The 17018-nt window shown below is 37.3% G+C and overlaps 3 protein-coding genes across 4 annotated transcripts; all 3 read right to left on the bottom strand.

Annotated features, from left to right (window-relative positions):
* Positions 1 to 78: 78 nt before the first annotated feature.
* On the bottom strand, positions 79 to 3395 carry Miox (Myo-inositol oxygenase). The gene is made up of 6 exons (XM_069115179.1): positions 3242 to 3395; positions 2579 to 2762; positions 1936 to 2144; positions 1663 to 1799; positions 1359 to 1589; positions 79 to 1087 (listed from the first exon to the last, which is right to left on the bottom strand). Exons 1-6 carry the CDS (start codon positions 3257 to 3259, stop codon positions 979 to 981), a joined length of 888 nt encoding a protein of 295 aa, XP_068971280.1. The 5' UTR covers positions 3260 to 3395; the 3' UTR covers positions 79 to 978.
* Positions 3396 to 5992: 2597 nt separating this feature from the next.
* su(w[a]) (suppressor of white-apricot) lies at positions 5993 to 10596 on the bottom strand. 2 transcript variants are annotated; one of them, XM_069115149.1, is made up of 8 exons: positions 10182 to 10596; positions 9126 to 9295; positions 8840 to 9042; positions 8526 to 8748; positions 8180 to 8262; positions 7869 to 8039; positions 6371 to 7779; positions 5993 to 6185 (listed from the first exon to the last, which is right to left on the bottom strand). In XM_069115149.1, exons 1-8 carry the CDS (start codon positions 10376 to 10378, stop codon positions 6023 to 6025), a joined length of 2619 nt encoding a protein of 872 aa, XP_068971250.1. In that variant the 5' UTR covers positions 10379 to 10596; the 3' UTR covers positions 5993 to 6022. The 2 variants fall into 2 exon arrangements, with proteins under 2 accessions (XP_068971250.1, XP_068971251.1); XM_069115150.1 differs by having other exon boundaries at positions 9876 to 10324.
* Positions 10597 to 11615: 1019 nt separating this feature from the next.
* LOC138180870 (beta-1,3-galactosyltransferase 5) lies at positions 11616 to 15233 on the bottom strand. Its single transcript, XM_069115151.1, has 2 exons — positions 14482 to 15233; positions 11616 to 14313 (listed from the first exon to the last, which is right to left on the bottom strand). The coding sequence occupies exons 1-2, from the start codon at positions 14621 to 14623 to the stop codon at positions 13208 to 13210; spliced, it is 1248 nt and encodes a 415-aa protein (XP_068971252.1). The 5' UTR covers positions 14624 to 15233; the 3' UTR covers positions 11616 to 13207.
* Between the last annotated feature and the right edge of the window lie 1785 nt (positions 15234 to 17018).

The raw sequence follows: 17018 nt of genomic DNA, 5'->3' as shown, positions 1-17018 counted from the left end.
TCATAGTGCATCGAGCATAGAGGGTTAATTCGTCATCGCTAACAGTAGTATCTGCCAAGATCGTAAAACAAAGAGAGATTCTGCGATTGTATAACAGGAATTCTTTATTCGACAAATATTAAACAAAGACTAGTCGCAAAGAATGCATAAATTATTATATTATATCGACCACCGAGTCTCGCGCTGACGAGTCTTCGTTCCTTTGGAATACGAAATGGTAAAGAGTGGTACTCGATCGAGCGAATCGAAGCAAAGAAATGGCTAAACATATACGCGGCGAGAGCTAAGGGTAAAACGAGGGCGCGTGCTAGAAATCGAGCAAAAGGAAACAAAAACGAAAGAAAGAAAAGAAAAGCGTAGTAAACGCAAGAATTTTATGACTGTTCCGGTCGATACGACAATTTCCAGCTTGTCCCAACTTTTCCCTCTTTTTCCCTGTCTTAGTCAACTCTTTTCTCGGAACTCACGGTCACTGGATTTTCTATTCAATCAACATTAGTCCTACTTTCGCGCCGATCCCTGATCCTATCGATTATACCGCGAACTTTCTTCGAAATTCGAAACTTGAAAGTCACGAGTCGTATAATCGATGAAAAGGAACGAAACCTCGAACACGTCGCTCATCGTTATTCCCCGTTATTCATTCGTTCCTGCACGCTACAATTTTCTCCGTTCTTCCACCGCTTTGCTTAACCGATCCCGTTCTCTTTGACTCGACTCGACATCGACTACTTCTCTTTCATCGCGCTTTCTTCCAATCGAGTTTCGTCGGGAACGGACAAAAGCGAAACGGATTGCGTATCAAGCTAGCGACTAAAGGATAAGTACAGTATCGTCCGATCCATTGTACTATCGTTATCGCAGATAGGAAAGCTCGTCGATCGCACGATGCCCGATGGTTGGAAGCAGGTAAACGATAGCCGGTAATCGTTTGTCCATGCGTTACACGCACGGCCCAAGAATCTAAGATTTCCATTTTCACCATTCTAATACACCTGGGATGTACTTGTCGATCAATTTCTCGTAATAGGGCCACAATTTCTCGATGTCCGGGACTTCGCCGCTCTTGGTGTACAGATCGTATTTACTGAAACGCAATAGTCAAACGGTTAGTCAGAGCGTATCATTCATCTTTCTTCTTTTTATATATATTTTGGAAGACGATAAAATCGACGGTTGCCTGATACGTATTTATCAAAGACACTAAATTATTCGAGAAACTGATATTAACATTCCGCGTATATTATATTCTACCATTTTTTCCTTCTTATTTCTTTTGTTTTTTGTTTCTTTTTTTCATTAGTTTTAGTCTTTTTGAAGAAAGAAGAGAAACGCGGTGATTGAATATGGATACTCGCTTAAAGTCGTTGATCCACTTCAGCATCTCCATATCTTCGTTGGTGCAAAAGTGCATGTAGTCGCCACCCGCGTGCCATGGATAAAACGAATGATAACGAATCATAGCCAAAGCCTGCTTCGGTAGTTTGGTATTGTTGTGCACCAGGACGCGATACAGGTATTCGTCGTGACCCCAGGACATCAGTAACTTGTCGATGCCGCACTTTGGTTTGTACATACCGTATTTCGTGCTGAAGCGAGACGTGAAAAATGTTTTACCACGATCTTTCTTCCAGGAGTGAACCAGTTCTCTTCGATACTTACTTGTATCGAGCGTCTTTACCGTCCGGATTATCTTCGAAGCTAGTTGCCCTGTAGACGATAGAATCACCCCAAGCGCATCCCACGGGAAACGTGTCACCCACAACTGCCCATTGTGGTTCCCCGTAAAACGCCATTATCTAGATCAGAGGAATTTAGCATTTACTTAAGAGAGAAGTATTTTATTTAAGGAATACGGTCTCAAGTACGAAATAACTAATTCCTTGCCGTTTTTTAGGATGGTTTCTAATCTAGAGAAGTTCCAAGATACGTTACCTTGCCCAAGTCGTGAATCAACCCGGTCAAGTGGTACCAATCCATGTCAGGATGTTCCTTTCTGATAGATTCTGCAGTTTGGAAAGCGTGAACGATATTTGGCAAACTGGTGTCCGGATCGCTCTCGTCCACCAAGTTGTTCAACTTGATCAACGATTCCTTTATAGTCATCTTAGCCTTGTCGAATTTCAGCCATTCTTTCATGCGAGCTGAAATATAAGAGTCGTAAGATTACGAATACGATTCACCGGATGATTATTCCCTTCTTTTCGTTCCCGTTATTCAAAATTACTCGTTCGTTATCTATTCGCTGCTTATCTCGGAATAGCTCGCAATTGAAAACTTAATCGGGAAACACGCGACATGAAAGCAAAACTTAGGCACACTTACGATACCGATTATAAATATTAGGACACCCGTTAATGTACAAGTATCTTTTGCTTAGTAACTAAATTAGCTACTACATTTATTTTATTATAAATCCATTATTTCATTCGTATCGCGTGTACTTTATAGTCTAAAATGCTAAACAAAATAAGATAAAGTAAAACTGCATAGAATTTTCCATTGTACGTAACGAATAGGTGTCCTGATACTTACGTCAGTGCACGTACATACATGTACATTACGATGTATTACTCACACTTTACAAACTCGACGGTTTGATTAGCGTGCATCTTTTCGTAGGTTTTTCGAACCCGCTCCTTTACCGGGTCGGTCGGATCCTCGGAATAATCCCTAAACTCGCTTTCCAGTTTTCCCGCGTAAACAGTCTCTGGTCGATACTTGTCCGAAGGATCCAGGATGGTTTGCCTTTGCGGCTGTGCCTGTCGTCACATATCAATCACACTTAATATTTTTTGTTTTTCCCTCGCTTCCCCCTATTTATCCTGTGATTTTAAAAACAGTAAACACCGAGGTCGTTGCCTACGTTCCGATCGATGTCAGAGGACTCCTTTGAAAAGAGGATTCGTAATTCAAATTTAGAGCAAAGGAGAAACACGCTTGCCTCCAAATTTCGTGAAATGATCGTGATTCGTGTTTATCGACATCGTCTTTTTTTTTCGTAGGGTTTATCTTCCGTTGCGCACCGTACACCGTACATCGACAACCGAAAAATTTTCTACCGCAACAAACGACACGGAAGTCAAAAAGGAAACGTCCCGGAAAAAGAGAAATGGAAAATTGCGTTCGATTACCGTGGCGACGATTAAAGATCAAGACGATCGATCATCGAGGCAAATTCGATCGAAGAAGCTAACGATCATCGTTACTACTCGATTCATCGTCTCCTGTTAATACTTACGAGCGTTTTAGCCGACATCTGTCTATGCGGCTATATTCCAACTGGTATTGAGTATGCAACACTGACTAACTAGTCCCATGCGACCGAGTTAACTTATAAATCTGAGGCAATTCAACCCTTGACCTCTGCTTCATCAAAGTATGGTCACGTGTATAATGTTCGATACGCGTTATCTCGATCCCATACATTCGTATATGTTTTTAAACAGACGAACCCACGAAATAAAAAGCATTTCGTGGAATTTAGCAATTTAGCAGTAGTGCATTCTACGGTTCTCCCCATTTCGAACTCCTCGTCCAATCAATCTATCTATCTCTTCCGTACCGTTCACAGTACCAATCCATCTTTCTGTCTGTCTGTCTCTCTCTCCCTTCTTTTCCTCTCCATGCCTCGCGAATAATATTTTCTTTTACTGTTCTTTCGTCGTCACCGTTTCAGCTTGGAAAGTTTTTAACTTCGCTCACGTAATATTCTGGTGCCATTGATATTCGATTCACTGGATCAACCGATTTTTTGTCGTTATTTTTTCTTAACGTTCTTTTTCCCCTTTTACCCGTATCTTTCCCTTTCTGTTGGAATTCGTTTCGCGATGAAACTAAAGATACTAATTCGGATGAAAATAAAAGTGTAGTTTCCTTTCTTTTATCCCATTATTCTCTCTTTTTCGTTCGAGTTCTTGTTACCAAAGAGATATTATTTTGGATGAAAACAAACATTTGCATTTTTCTTTTCTTCTTTTAATTCTCTTTGCTCCTTTCTTTCGTAAGCAAGTCTTTTTATCAAAGGGACGCTATTTTCTTATACTATTTTACTTTAATATACTTTTCCTTCTCTTTTTATTAGCGGTCTTCTTATCAAAGGAGCGAAATAAAAATGTATTTCGCGATTTGAATCGATCCATGACGTTATATAATTAACAAAGCATACAATTGGACGTAATCGCATGAAAAGCGACGTATAAAGATATCGTGCGAGCTCATGAATGGAATTCTTTATATTATGAAAAAGATGTTTCGAACTGTACCAGGAACGGTACGAAAAAGTTTCACGTAACGATATTTTTCTATTGGCTAGTGAAAAGACAGTCTATTTCATCAACGATTAAGTCTTTCTTGAAATTACAAGGACGAGAAGGAGGACCAGAAGGAAGAGAAAGAGGATGAAGAGGAGGAAGAAGAGGAGAAAAACAGAGGTTACTCTGTTAGCCTATAATGATATAGACCCTGAATTCTTTTGACTGGAAATTGAAGAAAGGAAATTGGTGCTTAATAATTTTGGATTACAAATTAGTACTGAACGATTTACTTTCATGGTACACGTTTCTACTTTCGATCGAATTTGTGCGTCTACGAACTATCAGGTACTTTCAGTCATTTTCTATCCACTCGTATTTTTCTAACATTGGAAAATATCTCAAGTTCGAAGAAAATATGAAGAAAGTCGTTACTGATACGTGATTTCCTGTTAAATATTTTCTTAAAATATCAAAAGTCTTTAATTTGTTGAAATCGAAATTGAAATATAAAAGTTTGAGAGCCGCAACAGGACTAAAAGTAATAATGCTCTCGCACTACGTTGTTGACTTTTGGAGAAGATACAACGAAAATTGCATTTTGAACGAGTACAGTTGGTACAGTTATGCGACAGCATCGTTAAACAGGTGTTTGTTGGTGTTTTATTCTTTGTTTGTTCCGACGGCACACGTGCCTTCTGCGGACGTAGTTCAAGCGACGCGTTCTCGATTTATTAAACTCAATTAGACGACGATTGATTTGGCGCAAAAGGAAATAAATCCTCGGGGCAGTTTATATGCGATCGGTGTTAAATGCATAACACATCGATGCTATTTTCATATCACAAATTATCGAGGAAGAACGACTGGCTTACTTATTTAGCCGATAGAAACGTTCAACGACTATGCAGGGAAGCGGCGAGCAAATGGAAGAAGGAGAAGACAAAGAGTGGAAAGAACTCGGAATAGATTACTGTTTGACATCTGTGAATGCTTCTCTCGTATTAATACTGAATCGATTGATGTCGCGCGTATGCCGAATCATGGAATATTTTAAATCGATAACCTTTGGTATTACGTAAAGTATATATTTTCAAAGTTAAATATTTTTCATTCAAATATCTAGAAACGAAAAAAAAAAAAAAAAGAAAATAAGAAGCGAGTTGCCAACAGTGTTTCCGCTTTTCCTTACATCAGACTGACGAAACTGTGACGGCAATCGACTGTTTGCCGCGATAACGGCATCTACTTTGACATTCTTTCGCATAATGGCAAACTCTTATTATATAATCAGTTTTATTTTGCTCTTAGCATCTTCGTTCTTTCTCCATCCGCCCTCTTTCCCACTGTTTTTATAATCTACGAAAATTGATGTAAAATAAATTTAGCTCGTTTCGAACGAAATTCGATACATTTCTGTATTCTCGATACGTTTATTCTTATTTACAATTTTTATCGTAACCAGCTGCAAAATATTCGAGTGTAATTTGATTTACGAGTAATCGGGCAAAGGAAAAGCAATAAATAAATTACGGCTGGTCATATACAATCTTGGCAAAACCTTTTTATTCTTCAATCTTTCCTTATTTTCGTTTTTTCTTGGACAGTGGTCGTATTAAAATTATCACCGACACTTTAATTACCGATGTACGCACGAAACTACGTATACATATGTACTCGCATATTTACATCTCGTATGCGTGCACTTATATATACGCGTATGTAAATGTACACTATCGATAATGCGCGAATATGAGGACAGCACGTTTTCAGGATGAACACGAATCCGAGTACGAGGAGTTGCTTCCCTTTCGTCGCGCACTGTGATGATGTCTTCGAGATGATGTTTGCGACGGTGACCTATGCTTGGACGAAGACTTCTTGCTCTTCTTGGATCTATGCGATCGAGAACTGCTCGGACTGTCGTGGTTGCTGTGACAAACAAACGATTGCGAGAGAAACAGAGGAAGAGAGTATAAAAGAGAGAGCGAAGAAAAGAGATCGATTACAGATAATCGAAGCGGTGGTTTTGGCTGTATTTACGAATAGACATAGATAAATTGTCACTACGTTGTACGCAGTACTAGACGTGATAATCGATCGAAAAAGTCGCGTACCTTCTGTGAGAACTTTTCTTCTTTTTGTGTTTCTTGTGAAATTTTTGTCTATCTGTGTAACTTCGACTTCCACTTGGACTCCTCGATCGCGGTCTAGATCTTTTACCGGTCAAGTCTGCGCTCTTGAGCCTGTCCATCAAAGAGTTTCCACCAGTAGTCCTTAAGTCGCAAGAGGACTTTGCGTCCTCCAACGACGGCGATGGGGATGGCGACGGGACGGAGTGCACTTCGTCCGAGTCGTCTTTCCTCGTTCCTACTTGATTCGCGACAGTCGCTACGGTTCCACTACCTTTTGGTAAACCGGAGCTCTGTATTTGACTTAAAAACGCTGCCGCTTTCTTTTTCCTTTCCAATTGAAGCTGCCTCTCTCTCGAAGTAGCAGCCAGTTTGTCACGTGCTGCAGCAACTAGCTTATCCTTAATCCTATCTTCGGCCTGCTTGTGCCTAATCTCCTTTTGACAGTCTTCCAGAATCTCATCCGTAAGGTCCACCAACTCCTTTTCCTCGTTTTTCCATTTTTTTTCCGACTTCCACGCTCCACTGCCATCTTTGTCAACTGAAATCCCGACACCGATTAGCGAATTCTGTTCGTTCGAATCTTGTGGCGAGCTTGGTTTTGAATTTCCATCTTTGCTCTCGGCTTCCACTTCATCGTCACTCTCTTCCAGTGGCAGTGCGTTTCGCTTTTCAATCACCCCGGTATCCCCGTCCTTTGGCTTTTTTATCGAAAACGAAACTGTCGTCACTTGTTTCACTCCTTCTGTGTTCGACGCCGTCGTCGTCGACGATGTCGTAGTTGTTTCTTTCATCCTTGGCTCGCACTTCTTTTTCGCTTGTATCATCTTCACTCTTTTCTGCACTTCTTCCATTCTTTGTTGCTTCTTCTGCAATTCCTCCAGCTTCTTCTGCTTTTCTTCTTGCGGCTCCTGTTTCTGTAATAGCTCTTCCTCTGTCAATACTTTCGGGTTTACTGCACCTTCATATATTGTCAATTTGTGCGCATAATAACCGTGGTACTGATGCGATAATTCGAGAAAATTGAATCTCGGATCTCCTTTATTTTTAACGATCGCCTCGAAATCTCTACCGTTCTTCGCCACGTAACTCGCCATTTTATCTATAATTATTTGTACATCCGCCGGTGGAACGATAAATGAAGGTCTACTTAATTGTTTCTGAGATGTGGATCCGTATGGTACCAATTGTGGCTGTGACTCATTCGTTGTAATTTGTGTCGTCGGCATTTCATTCGTAGATGTTAATAAGTTCGGTACAGCCATTTGTAATGGTGATTGTATCTGCCCGTTTGGTCCGTATATTACTGGACCATGAGAGTATTGTACAGGTGTGGCAGCCGTTGTAGCCGTTGCAGTCATCGCAGTAACCGAAGTTGAATAAGGGTTATAATTCTATAAAGAATAACAGAGGGTGCTCGTTACATTGCGTCTCGCTTTAACCATGTTTCTGTTTGTCATATTTTGCGATCCGAATCTCTTACCTGTCCTGGCACAGGATGATAATATCCTGTGCTAGTTGTTGATTGAACCGTGGTTTCGCGATGTAGCGGCGGTGCTTTCGAAGGCGGTGGTTTTCCGGTTATTTTATTTACAAGCATCGAATAAGCACAGTCCGCTGATGGTTTGTACTGTATACTTGGAATACTGGGAGCCTGCAAACAACGACGAATTTGAGATTGATTTGTAGTCGAGCCAAGTTTATGAGAACTGCACGAACATCGAAACACACAATCCACGACTTGTACGTACGAAACGTTTCCGGCACAGAATGTATTAACTGCAAGTTACATACCGCTTCTATTTTAGTTAACGACGACGCCAAGCTCGGATGAAGATACGGTTCATCGTCTTGATCGGATGATCCTTCTTCGTGTTCTATCATTAAAAAGAATACAAGTTAATAAAACGTTCAGTTGTATACCGGCTTACTAATACTTCCTATGAGTTACAGAGATTAACATGGATTAACAAATGTAACATAGAAATACTTACAGATGGAAAAGCTAAGTAGAATCAAAGTAGATGTGGGTAAATAAATCCTGCTTTAAATCTCTTGGATTATTTTAACACGACATAATAATGTCAACATTCGAGAATGTTGCGATAAGGTGGTCTCTTAAATAAAACAATATGCGTACCGGATTCTTCTTTCTCCGGCTGCTTTTCAGGATTATACTTTCCAGTCTTGATCGCATCCAGTATATATCTATAATATTGATGAAGCCGTCCGTCTATCGACAAGAAGGAAAATTGTGGATTATTCGCCTGCTTCGCTTTAATTAGAATCTCCATTTGGCCGCCTTGACGACTTATAAATAGCGCCGTTTTCGTTATGATGGCATTCAATTTTTGTGTTTCTGGCTGTTAAGAAGCAGCAACAATAACAATAAGCATGACGAACAGAAATATGAATTATATATATAAACACATCTATTGTTGCTTGTTTACCAACCAGTGAAATACCCTCTGGAATTTCCAAATCAGGCGGTGGAACAAAAGTTTGATCCTCCTCCTGGGAACCCTCAGACTGTTTTGGACTTTGTGAATCATCGCACGCGATTTTTGATCCGTTCCCTTCCTCGTTGTAGTCATATGCTACTTGAGTGTATGTGTTCTCTGAATCCAGAGCTTGATGTAACCTCTTTATTTCTTCCTCTGAATGACGACCATATATATTTTGTTGTTGATTTCATGCACTGATAGTAAATACGAGTGTACCATATACGCGATCCACTTACCATGATGTACAGCATCTTCCATTTCATTATTGTAGAGAGACCGATACCGCTCTTCGTCGCATAATTGCTCCACTTTCAGTTCATCCTCGGTCAGGATCGTTCGATGATCGAAACCACCTGGCGGTGGTTCGTATATCCGTAAGTCCCCCAGAGCACCTCGTCCATCGTACCTATACACATACATAAATCGATTTAAACGTAGAAGAGATGTTATGTGTTTCAGATAGCAATTTGCTCGATTGCGGCATCTGAAAATTGTCACGAAGCAAACCCTGTTTCAGTCAACCTCAAAATTTCTCTGAAATAGAATATAGTTATACCACACACGTCCCGTTTATATCACTTTACAAAATAATAACGACAACGATATAATAACAACGATAACAATTCGATTTCAAATGCTCTATTCATTCGAACTATTTGTCACTATTTATAAACATCGCGGAAACTTCCGTAATCAATCCAAAAAGTTATGTAAAAGGTATTACTCTTTTTTACTTATTATTAGCGGACAACGAATGACATTACGCTAGAGTTTCTCTTGTTTCGCGAATATATAATCGTTTACATTGAGCATCGTTCAATTCGATCTTCTACAGATCCAGAAGCAGAGGCGAATAACAGGAACCGCGTTGTGCGTCTATGTAGGTAGATACACTCGATTCTAGAACGCTAAAATACATACCATGCTGAACGATTATAGTACCTACAATCGTCAGCTGCCGTTTGTCTCTCTACGCTGTGTCTCACCTTGCTGCTGCGCCGTCGGTCAGCCACAAAACACCAACGTGATGAGACCACGTTGCTCTACGGCCGTGCAAAGCGCGTATATATCGCGCTTCCACACCGCCTGTTCACAGCCAAGACACCTGCAGAAACCTTAAACAGTCTCCAGATTGCTTATCCGTACGTTAACCGTTTATCGTTGAATTTTTCCAACTGCTGCACTTTGCTTAGTTTCGATTGATATCATTCTTCTAAAGGTTACATGTACGGTGCATTTATGCAAGAATAAATATCCTAGATGATAAATTTGTCTAGGTTAGGGAAACGGACCTGTCTATTTTCAATGTGCTATCGCCCATCCATGGTATCAAATGCTTTCCTTGATCAATCATTTTCGCCTTGTCATCATCTCGAAATAATTTGCAGCTATATCCAAACACCAACAGCTCCTGCGGTTCCTCTTCTCCATTTTTTTTACGCAGAATCCCCGAATCTACCATCCAACGCTGACTTTTCGATGTCGCCATTTTCTATCCACTGATACTACTTGCGTTCCACCTTGTACATTGTACATGCCAAGAAATAGCCAATAAACCTGAAGTTGGCTGCGAGATTAGAGAGATTGCCAAACGTGCTAACATAATTTTCAACTCTTTCGTCCCTAAATCTAAAGACCTGTGGCTCTCTTTAGCGTGAATATATTGCATGATGCAACAGCGTATCCGAGGCAACGAATAAAAGTTATTTAACAAATTTATTAATTAAATGTCAAAATTATTTGTCAATAATAAGTGTGGTCACTCACAAACTTCGTATTTACTTTCTTTACCATAGGAAAGAATATTGCCAAGGCATAAATCGCCCGCTTTCTAATATTGTAAACTCTAATCAAATTTCCCTCACTGTACATATGTACATTGTATTTACGTATTTATTAAATATATATATACCATGATCATTTTAATAGATCTCAATATTCGTATATCGAAACTTTGAGAAAACCATCCGAAAATTGAGTCATGAAAATCAACTTTTGTTTTTCATGTTGATTTTTTACGATTCAATTTTTGGATGATTTTCCCGAGTGTCGAAGCCTGTTTATGGGTTAGTGGTAGGGTACACACAATGAGAGAAATACAGCTTGGAGATGTAAACGTCTTAAGTTATACTATCAAATAACAGTATTGATTAATTATAATGAGACCTATAATCGCATACAGTAGAAATTTTCCAATAGAAATCAAGATTAAAATATATGTATATATATATATACAATTCAATATATATATATATGTACATATGTATATTTGCCATTGCCTATGTTCATGATATTTGTATATCTCAATGCGGCCCTAACTGAGTATTGGTTTTCCTATTTTCTCAAGTTTCTGATAATTTGTACGAACATGTTATTTTTAGCGTCCTATATTTCTTCCATTGATTATAATATCTAATTTACTCATGGACAAGTTACTAGATCGAAACATAAATAAATAAAATGAATAATATTTTGTTTTCGTGTTCAAACTTTCTATTACACCGACAAATTCTTAAAGCGTTTTAATTTCTCAAGTCTATTCCAAATTACATGATTAGTGTATTAGCATGACTTATATATATAGCATATGATACAAATAGTACTTGATTCTATGTACCAACATAATTAATCACGATTCAATTATGTGATGATCTGCGATTCTAATAGACAAGTTATGAACTATAATTAAGGGTTGATAACGTTTTGTAAAAATCAATGAACAGATATCGTTAGAAAATTAGATATATTTACGTTTTGTAAAATGATAGCACACTGGTACCTGTTTCTTTGATATTAATTTTAAATTGAGATTTGTGTTTGTTTTCAGAATAAAATTATTGTGAAGTAATAACAATTATTTTGTCGAAAAATCGGTATACGGATCGTTCGCGTAACAATTACACATATTATAGTATAATTTCACAGAATATATTTGCAATAGAATCGTATAAAAATAAAATGCAAATTGTTCATGGATAGTAACTAGTTCAGCAAAAGTATGGAATGTAGGTATCTCATGACCGTACATACGTTACACAATCGTTGGTATAAAACGATATTGGTCATCCCGGAAGGCATGTCATAATCGTTAAGTCATTGTTCATTGTATCGCGTATTATAATAGTTTATAATACTGGCATGTACAATATTTCTCTATTGTACGTATCATTTATCTGAGTAATGTCATTACTTCATTCATGTCTTTTCTTTATAGAAAAAAATGAATTGTTTTAAATAATACACTGCGCATACGATTTTTAAAATACCATTTCTCCAGTTATATAAAAATTCAAATTCGATAAATCTCAGATTTATACAGAGTACATATATTTATACGATAAACGCGCTTTTTCGTATACACCTTCGAATTCTAATTATTTTATTTCATTTCTTTCTGAAACGCATCTTAAGTACAGCTATTTTCTGCTTTGTTTTTCTTTTAGACAGAAAGAAAAAACCTTTGATACGAATTGAATCACGTACTTTAGTAATTAAACCCGCTGTTTACTCGATGGAGATTCCTGTTGAAACATTATTTTCACATGTCTACCGTTGAAAGCGTATCGAGATTATCAATACATGTTTGAATAGTACGCTGTTAATTATTTGATCGTTTCTTTTTACATCGTGGGAAAGGCGTATCTTGTTCACATATATACCACTGCGTAACGAAATGATAGATTACGTAATCGTATTAAATCATTCCGCGTTATATCCAAACAAAGAGCTTTGTGAAAAGTATTTGATCGGAGAAAATAGTTTCAAATCCTCGATCTTCTTATGATAAATACTTAGATATTACTCGAAATGATCGCGCAATTGTGCATGTAGGAAGCTTCTATTTCTCGTATATTCATAAATGTTAAAATATTAAGTATATTATGAGTACTGTTGTTTGATTGTGATGTTTGAGTATTATAAATATTAGATAGTTCATGCATGAAACTACGAGTCATTCATTCACGTACAATTATTTAGAGAGACAGACTCATCGCTATGACGAGGCGCAAAAGTACATTACGTATCAAGTATGCAATATGAAATCATGATTTCTGTTCTTAATTGATTTGGAAAGGGAAAAGAAAAAGAAAAAAGAAGAGAAATAAATGTTACAAATTGATTTAACACAGTCTAACAGATTTCATACTGCAATAAATGACTAACATTATTTGTCATGTGACTTGGAAATCTCAAACATCTACTGTAGTTTTCAAGCTTTCATAGTGATAGGATATCATATTATTGATTTTTTCGGAGTAATTGTGTTGCAAAATAAAAAAATCAATGATACAATATCTACTATCTTATTAAATATTTATCATTTACATTTGCTTTTGCCATCGAGTAATTTTTTCCAGAGATCAAATTGCTCGCTGTACTTGACCATGTGAATACTTATACCTCGTTGAACATTACACGCACTATATGATATTTTTTTATTTAAAAATTCATTAGCATGCGTCCTTTTGATACCCAGTTTATTTGCAACTATACCAGTCACAAAAACATCTTCTAGTTTAAGATATGTTTGGTCTAACGCAGCATCATACAGCTTACGTATGATATCGCTGGATAAAAGATACGCTGGTCCGGTGGTGAAGTCGGGGAAGATGGCATGTTTAAACTGTGCTTGAGATACATAATACTTGCTTTTTTTGTTCCTAATTGGTTTCCATTTTTTGGCTAGTCTGCCGAATATTACGTTCTTCTCTTTTGCATGTTTAATCGTGAAAGCTTGCAAACGTGGAACATTAATAAACATGTCGTCATCAGTCTTTAAAAGAAATTTAACCTTGGAACAATAACTATCTACCCATTCGAGAGTAGAAATTGTTTTAAGCGTCAAATTAGAATACGAATCTAGAAATTTCCCGCGTATTACGTCGTTGTAAGTTTTTTGTTCCTTTCTCAAAATTGTTTCCACTTTGGAGTCCATAGTTGCACCTAACATAAACAAGATACTAATATCGCTTCTCTGACCAAAATGACCCCATGTTTGTCGTATTGCCATTCTAGCTTCTAGATGAGTTGGTGCAGACATTATTATTATTACCAGATCCATTTCTTTACCAAAATTTGGACATTTCTCTGGTATTGGTACCATATGGCCAGCTTCATAAATAGCACGTGCAGAGTATTCATTGGGAAGCACAGAGACTGCTTTGGTCTCATTGATAACCTTGTCCATTTGCGTAGGTGGTTTTTCGCTACTTTGCTTGGAAACAACGATTGATACGTTCGCAGTTTGAGAACTAGAAGATGTTGACTGTGTAGTAATCAGAGCATTCGAAAGATTAGCATTTTGTACACTGTAAGGATCAATGACAGATAATTCTGGAGAGTCATTTTTAGACAAGGTTCCTATATGAATCTCTATGCTGGTGTTTGATCGTTGCTTGTAAATCTCCAGAGATGCAGGTCGACCTAAATAGAATATAAAATTTCTTAAAACATGTAGACGCATATTCAACTGTTATCCAACGATTACAAATAGTTGATCCAACTATTATCAATAGCAATAAATGTTAAAATCATTTCGTAATCCTGTGTGAGCGAAATATTATTTAATATTAGCAAAGAATCAATACTTACAAATGTTTCGTGGTACAGTATACTGAGGAACATCGTAGAGAGTCGTACGATAATATGCGTAGAAAGTCAAACAGATCAATCCTAGAATAAGGGTTCGCAAAGAGCGACTACGAAGATGTAGTAATTGACACACGGCGATCATTTTTATTGCCCGTTTATTCCGCTTGTTTTCTTTAAAACGAATCCTTCTTCTTCATCTACATCGTCGTGATATTCAATCCACTACAAACAATAATTCGTTCGTCAGAAATTTTCCATCGTAGTGGCGAGTTCAGCGAAACAAATTGACAAGTATTTAGATAAATAGATTATCCTCATATTGTTTCGTTTGAAATTATTATAAGAGTAACATGTCGATCTTCCTCCGAGTTTTCTTTTATGGTACTAAACATGTTTAGAACAGATGGTCGGTACAACAACAGTTCAAATCTTCTTTGTAATCTTCATATCCTTAAACCATTCTTTAACCAAGGTACGTCAATTTCCGATGCGTTACCATGTATTAATACGCACAGTTTTTTTAATACTATCCAGCAAAAAATAGACAAGTATATTTATACAGAGGAATTTACGTAACTTTCATATTCGCTGGACGAAGGAATCGTTTTGAGTACATGAAAGTCTGACTACTATTTCGAAGTTCCGAATGTTCTATATACTATAGAAGTCTGTGGTTCCGATCCAAGATCCAAGTAAATACACGGTCTTGTCCAGACGAGTATGCAGCACAGACTTCTCATCTTATGGCACTTCGTGAATCATGTCCCATGTTCTGAAATACCGATCGTGTAAAAAATCGGACTGTTTCTTACGCCCTCTGCGATTTACAGCGGTAAGTGTAGGAATTACATACAATACAATTATTAAAGTTGGTAAAGTCACAGACAAGTGCTAAAGGGGTAAAGCGTACACGACTAAAAGTCTGATAAGAATACCCCTCTGGCTACACGGTACATGTGATTAGACGATTACACCAGGGATGATATATGTACATACAATATGTATGTATATATTACATTGCATCTTAGAATATTCAATGATTTAACGATAGCAGTTTTTCTTACTTTATTTAAGCACGATCTCATTAAATACAGCGTGTGATACGTAACTGGAACCACTTGGATTACTACATAAATAACGATTTCAATGAAAAATATTTCAGATAGAAGTTGAATGGTTTCAAGGAAGGCGTAATTAGTTTCTGATAATTATTATTAATATTATTATTGTTGCTATTACAGCAGTTTGTCCTTATTGCACTGATATCGATGATTTCTGAATATATCCTTGCAAATATTTGCAAAAAACTGTCGGTACCAATCAGTGAAATCTGCCTATAATTGTGCGTCCGTGACGGACCAAATGACACCTAATCCAAACCCAATTTATATTTTTTGTTCATAGTTTATAGTTTTCATGTTCATAGTTTTCTTTCATCTTCGTTATTATTATATCGATATTTGTCATATCGATCACATCGGATTTTCGATCATTAATTATAATTGACATCCTATCGAAAATCGTAAAATTCGTTTCTCGAATAGTACACCTATCGAATAGTCGTATTTCCTTTTTTCCCTTTGAGATGTCGTTGTTGTCACTCACGCACTTTCATTCAATCGTTCGTTCCTCGAAAAGCGGGAAAATGATAAATCAATCGGATAATAATCTTCCGAGTACCGATTTTCATTCGTACAGTTTGATATGATAAATTTGAGAAATCGACCGATCGTTTGAAGTTAGATGTAGTCGTGCTAATGAAGTAAAGAATAACCATAATATCACGAGGTATTAGGAAATGAGAGAGTAAAAGGTAAGACAGATGAAAAGCGGAAATAATGAACTAAAAAAGAATTAAATTCAAAGACAGAATAAAATAAATATAAAATAAAATATCTTGCAATGTTTCTTTACGAATTTAAAATTGCAGCTGGTGCGAAATACGAGCGATTGATCGATAACCTATTTTTCCATAGTTGGCAGAGTGCCAGATTTCAAGTGAATACGCTGACTCTGAGAAGGCAAATGGCGTAACTTCATCCTAGGTCACGAATGTTTTCATGTTTACTGGACTAGCGAAATTAATAACGAGACCTCGGCAGAATCGTTGAATTGTTCCGCTGTAACTAAGTTATTACAGCACTTCTAATTTACTTGATTAAATATCGATGTACAATAATCTGCATATACATATGTGTTCCTACCAGAAGCAGAAGCGACCATAGTGACAACCACGTATACGTATGTTTAAGCGTAATGTATATCAGAGAATCGTTTTCATTATCCACATTCATTGGCATTATTTGAATAAAACATTATTTTCTTTTGTATGTTTCTAGTCCAACACTGTTTCATTTTGGTTGACAACGACAATTGTTCGAAAGACGAGTTTGCATTGTAAGCGTTTTACGTTCATTTACGTGAAATGTGTTAGATTAGGATAGAGCTAGGATATATTGACTCGTAACGTGTCGTAAACAGACGCGTCGTTTCTATCTCGAATTTAAAGTATTTCTAAGCATCTAGATTCTGGATAC

This window comes from Bombus flavifrons, chromosome 6 (genome assembly GCF_040668555.2).
Source record: "Bombus flavifrons isolate JBK064 chromosome 6, iyBomFlav1_principal, whole genome shotgun sequence".
Classification (NCBI taxonomy): domain Eukaryota; kingdom Metazoa; phylum Arthropoda; class Insecta; order Hymenoptera; family Apidae; genus Bombus; species Bombus flavifrons.
Note: the sequence above shows the minus strand (reverse complement) of the source record. Positions and strands in the feature narration are given on the sequence as shown.

What these genes read in the sequence shown, in the direction of transcription:
- Miox (XM_069115179.1), bottom strand. An exon ending in AACCGTCGAGTTTGTAAAGT is followed by an intron (nt 2,145 to 2,578) that starts GTGAGTAATACA and finishes CTTATATTTCAG; the next exon opens with CTCGCATGAAAGAATGGCTG. An exon ending in TGATTCACGACTTGGGCAAG is followed by an intron (nt 1,800 to 1,935) that starts GTAACGTATCTT and finishes CCTCTGATCTAG; the next exon opens with ATAATGGCGTTTTACGGGGA.
- LOC138180870 (XM_069115151.1), bottom strand. Translation starts at nt 14,623, where the DNA reads ATGATCGCCGTGTGTCAATTACTACATCTTCGTAGTCGCTCTTTGCGA. An exon ending in TACTGTACCACGAAACATTT is followed by an intron (nt 14,314 to 14,481) that starts GTAAGTATTGAT and finishes TATTCTATTTAG; the next exon opens with GTCGACCTGCATCTCTGGAG.